The 5,501-nt window shown below is 40.1% G+C and overlaps 1 protein-coding gene across 1 annotated transcript in view; it reads left to right on the top strand.

Annotated features, from left to right (window-relative positions):
- The first annotated feature begins 1,473 nt into the window (after positions 1 to 1,473).
- Positions 1,474 to 5,501, top strand: part of LOC107710228 (cytoplasmic polyadenylation element-binding protein 2-like) — a 26,961-nt gene continuing 22,933 nt past the window's right edge. The window contains exon 1 of the mRNA XM_016514965.1: positions 1,474 to 2,660. Coding sequence (XP_016370451.1) covers positions 1,821 to 2,660 — 840 coding nt within the window. The 5' untranslated portion in view covers positions 1,474 to 1,820. The remainder of the gene's footprint in view (positions 2,661 to 5,501) is intronic.

Genomic DNA, 5,501 nt, shown 5'->3' with positions numbered 1-5,501 from the left:
ACTACACCACATAATATGTACTCAATACTACAGTATAATCTACACTGTTTAGTACATTCTATAGAATATACTACACTGTTAAGTATACACTGTACATTACATTAAATAATAAACTGCTTACTACATAGTGCGCTACATAGAATACACTACACTACATACTATGTACTGAATACTACGGTATAATCTAGACTGTATAGTACATTATATAGAATTTACTACACTATATAGTGTACACAACACAATTAAGTATACACTACACAATATATTAAATAATATACAACTGTGCAGTACATAATGGACTACACAGATCATACTAGACTGTATATTACATAACGTAGTACATTAGAATATACCACACTATATACTATACATACTGTACAATAGGCTATTAAATACTTATAAACAGCATTATATAGTACATTGTATATAATACACTCCCTACTATGCACTGTACTACACTATATGCTCCACTGCCATGCGCTAACATAGTCCAAATGTTTTATCAGGCACTGAAGATCTGCCGTGTAATAAGCAGTGTTGGGGATTAACTAGTTACATGTAACAGAATTATGTAATTTAATTACAAAATAAATGTAACTGTAATCTGTTACAGTTACTGAGAAAAAATGTGTTATTAAATTACAGTTACTTATGAAAATGTTAAAGATTACAAAGGGGGTTACATCTGAATATTTTCACACACATTCAGATTTGATTGATTTCTTTCCTCTACAATATGAGACACCAATGTTTCAGGAGTTCAGGACACAGAATAGGATACATGCTTATTCAATAACTGTTTCATTTCCTATTTGGGTTTATGTATATGCTTTATTTTTTTTAAGATTAACTGTTTTTTTTCCAACATTGTTAGATGCCGGTGTTTCCTGTCACAGCTATGCAAAGATTTGATTTCAAAAACAGCATCATAACTATTAAACAATATCTTATGATTTTAAATCTGTATTTTACCTCAGAACGATCTCAAGTAAAAAAGTGCTGCTAAAGTCTGATTCTGTGGTGGCTGTGCTTTAAAATTACATTTTTATAATCTTAATTCAAGAATGAAGGATTTTGAAAGTCTGACAGTGATCAAGGCAAGGCACGTTTATTTATATAGCACATTTCGTACACAATGGTAATTCAAAGTGCTTTACATAAAAGAAAGTAAAATAATCGTAAAAAAATAATCACAAGAAACTACAGTAACCCTGCCTGTTTTAAATGTTTCAAAATGATTAACAGTTGAAAACATCTGTTAGAAATTCAGAAAAGCAATCAAAAAGTAACTACTTATTGCATTTTAAATAGGCTAACTTGTAATCTGTAACCTATTACATTTCCAAAGTAACCTTCCCAACACTGGCAATTTGATATATGAACGTTCATAATTTCATCTGGTTACTAAGCACAGTAAGGAGTTTATTACTGCTTTATTACAGCCACGCATGACCCATATGGCCTCGGAAGGTTATAAAGGCTAAAGGTGAAAGGACTGGAAGACACCCGAACGAGCAGTTGAGCATGCAGCTGCCATCTTTCCGACAGCGTCAAAGCTCAGCAGCATTCAGACCGGGCGGACTGGTCTGCTCTGCTGCGCCTCCTGAATAATGAATGAGTGACGCGCACATTGCGGCTCTCTCTGCGGCTGTGAGGGAGGCGGGTCGCGCATGCATTATGCAAAAAGGCGACCGACTCGACCGAAAGCTCCTCCTCTCTCGCTCCAAACAGGCTTTATGAAGTTATAGGACACAGTGCCTCTCTTATTGTTCTTGGTCAGGCCTGGGAATACGAGAGCTGCGCTGTTTTGACGCAATTAAATGGGTGATTACGGGTTCGGCTTGTTGCAGACAGCGAACATCATCAGCAGCAGCAGCAGCTCCGCACTGTTCGGCGGAGGCGCGTTCACACCCTACTCCAGCCCGTCTCCGGTGTGCCCCAGCAGCTCGCCTCCGGTGTGCCCTCTTTTCCCGTCACATCCGCGCAACATGCAGGATGAGCCTGCGGGGTTGACAGCTTCTCAGTCCAGCGAGCAGAGCAGCGCCTCCGACAACGACCTGAGCCGTTTCTCCGCTGTAGGTCACGCACAGACAGCCGGTGACCTTCAGCACGACCGGAACATACATCAGCAGGCTGAGCCGCCGCAGCAGCAGCCGTACTCCTCCTCCACGGGCCTGGACACCGATGCGCCATCGTCCAAGGTGAAGACCCAGATGGAGTCACCCAGCGCCCACCACATCAACAACTGCACCGGCGGCAGTAACATGCTCTCGGCCGCTTTCCCGGAGATGCAGAACCCCGGGGGCGGTGGCGGCGGCGGCTCTGCTTCCCCCACCCTGCCCGCCTTCGGAACACCGTGGTCCGTGCAGACGAGCTCACCGCCTCCGCACGTCTCCAATTCCGCTAACGCAATAAACCAGATCCCCACCACCGAGCCTGACAACTACTTCCCGGGCATCCCCTCCTCAATCAACCCCGGCTTCTTCCAGAGCTTCTCGGCCAACCGGTGCCCAGTGCAGGGCTTCAGCAGCCCCTTTCCCCCCCAGATCAACGTCCCCCCGCAGGCACTGCAGAGCCGCCGGTCCCCGGTCAGCCCGCAGATTCCCCCGCAGCAGGGCGCCTTTCTGCAGCAGAGGAACAACTACAACCACCACCACCAGGTGAGAGAACCCATTCAGTGAAACACAATATAGGCTATAACTTGTTCACTGAGAAAATAAGCACATACTTAGTGCAGATACGGAGCCTTTGTAGAAGGCGGCTGTTGGTTGGACTGTCATTGTGACGCAATCGCGGCCTTACAATATTTTAAATTCTTTATTTTACAGTTATACTGTATATTTGATTAAATGCAGCTTTAGTAAGCATAGGAAAAGTCTGTCCAAAAATCATATTAACACCAGTATGTGACAACAGTATGCATTATGCAACAGTAAATGTTTCAAACTTGTAGCACAATACATGAAACATTGTGAATGGCAGTTGTAATCTCTTAATTGTGGTGCTTTTTAATGCAATTTGGTGTTGTGTCATCACTTGTGGTAGTACAATCAATTGGTGAGTCAAGAAAGAGAAGTCAGTGGAAATGCAAGGTCAGATCGAGTTCAGTGCATTGTGGGATACGGTATTCTAAACAGCTTGCACTGGTTATTATACGAAACAGTTTTGCGCAAATATAGCTGGTTATCTGCGTTCACACCGCATAGTGCAGAAAATAGTAGTATGTTTTTCCACACAGCCATGTTTGTTTCTGAAAGCGGACACGGGCCGTGGTAATATCGTTCAAGGGCTTCACGTGACATTCCAGGGATGTCTTGACCTCTAGGGCATTCAGTGAAATCTCCTATTGAGGGCTTAGAGGCCGGAGATCTCAACACCCTGCTAAACTGCAGCAGTTTTAGAAAAAGCTGTTATTACTGTAATCTGCGGTTTGCACAGGCATTTCACTAATATGGCATGGTGGCCATTTTGGTGAATGCTATTCCTTTGCTTTTCAGCATTTCTTTGATATTATATTTGCATATTTAAAAATGTATAACAGTGTTCATTGCATAGCTACCGAATCTACATTAGCACAAACTAAATTATACTTTATTAGTTCAATGATGTGCGTTTGCAGTCTGATTTGAACTTGATATAAGATGAGGTGCTGCAAAAATAAATAAATAAAAACAACAAATACACAGAATGCTTTTTTACTGCGTTGTCTTCCCTGGCAAGCAGCAGCAAACACGCAATATAATCAGATTTACAAATAAATGACTCTTATTAGCCAGTTTTTTTTTCAATGAATCGACTCAAAACACAAGGTACTGATCTGAATCAGTCTAGCGTCTGTTTCTCACATACAGTGAAGTGTTCTAGATGCATTATGAGTGATATGCATTGTGCAGAACCTAGTGTATTTGATGTTACAGAGGCAATATCTTCGTATCTGGTGGTGGTGAATTATGGTAGGCCTCAGTGTCTGTGTGTGTGTCTGGTCTTGTGGGGGTGGGGTAGAGGCGGAGGGGGGACGGCCACATGATTTTAGGAGTGGCCCTATATGTCACAGTGATATTCCAACATGTGAAGTCATGCTGGTGTAACAGCTGTTGAGAGTGAATGTCTTTTAGCATGATATTAGGGCTAAGCTGAAGACACCCTTCATTCAGTAGTCCAGAATCGTGTGTGTGTGTGTGTGTGTGTGAGAGGTATGACCATGATCTTATATCACACTCTGAGTTACGGAAAATGTATGTTATCGTTGTGGTAAGATTTTTTTTTTTTTTCAAAGAAATTAATACTTTTAGTAAGGATGCCTTAAATTGATCAAATGTGACAGTAAAGACATTTGCAATGTTACAAAAGATTTCTGTTTCAAAATAAATGCTGTTCTATTGGTTAAAGAATCCTGAAAAGGAATGCGCAAAAAATATGAAGCAGCACAACTGTTTTCAACACTGATAATAATCAGAAATGTTTCTTGAGCAGCAAGTCAGAATATTAGAATGATTTCTGAAGATCATGTGACACTGAAGACTGGAGTAATGATGCTGAAAATACAGCTGCAGATCACAGAAATAAATGACATTTTAACAGATATTCACATAGAAAACAACTATTTGAAAATGTAATAATATTTGACAATATTACTGTTTTTACTGTACATTTGATCAAATAAAGTCAGCCTTAGTGAGCATAAGAGACTTCTTTAATTGTCTAAATCAAAGACAATTAATGATTTCTGTATTAATTAAATTAATTAATTTGATAATGAAATACTATTAAAATTAAAGGTACTCAAAAAAATTAAAGGTACTTAATTTTCATTGTTTGCACTTTTTCGTTGGAACTTGATGAAACAAACCAAAGGTTAAGATCACTTATAACAAGTGAATGCTAAATCTGGAATCAGTGCAAAAACATCTTCACATTATGTAACACCTGAGTTAAAAATCAAACACACAGATCAGTAAAACCTAATATTACAAAATGAATAGATCTGATTTTAAATGATGACTTTATAAGCCATATCTGAAGCTATTGTTCAACAGCCAGTGAACGCATAACTGTGAATGCATATGAATAGAAATCTGTGGTTGTGTCTGAAAGCTGAGAAATGCTGTCCGGATGCGAATGTAGGTAGGCAACAAGATACGTCTGAAACCAAAACGTGTCCTACATCCCGTCCACTAAGATGCCTTTTTGAAGTCAGCATTGATGTATCTTTCGCTGCCTGTGATAATCCCACAATCCTGTTCATTCGGTTCTGTGTTAGTTGAGTTGAAGAATAAAATGGCATCTGAAAGCTGTAGTTGGCGGTAATTGTAGTAATTAAATATATGCTTTATTATCACCAAAGCTTCTTCTGTTTGGGACTCTTTGTGCTTTGTTTCTTGTGTCTTTCTTATGTTTAAATAACCTAAAGCAGTATAGCAACATCTCTATATACATGTCTAAATTTGTGTGGCACACACACACACACACACACACACACACACACACACACACAGTATAGA

The sequence above is a fragment of the Sinocyclocheilus rhinocerous genome, unplaced genomic scaffold (genome assembly GCF_001515625.1).
Source record: "Sinocyclocheilus rhinocerous isolate Xijiao unplaced genomic scaffold, SAMN03320098_v1.1 scaffold1167, whole genome shotgun sequence".
Lineage (NCBI taxonomy): Eukaryota > Metazoa > Chordata > Actinopteri > Cypriniformes > Cyprinidae > Sinocyclocheilus > Sinocyclocheilus rhinocerous.
This window is presented reverse-complemented; position numbering and strand designations above follow the sequence as displayed.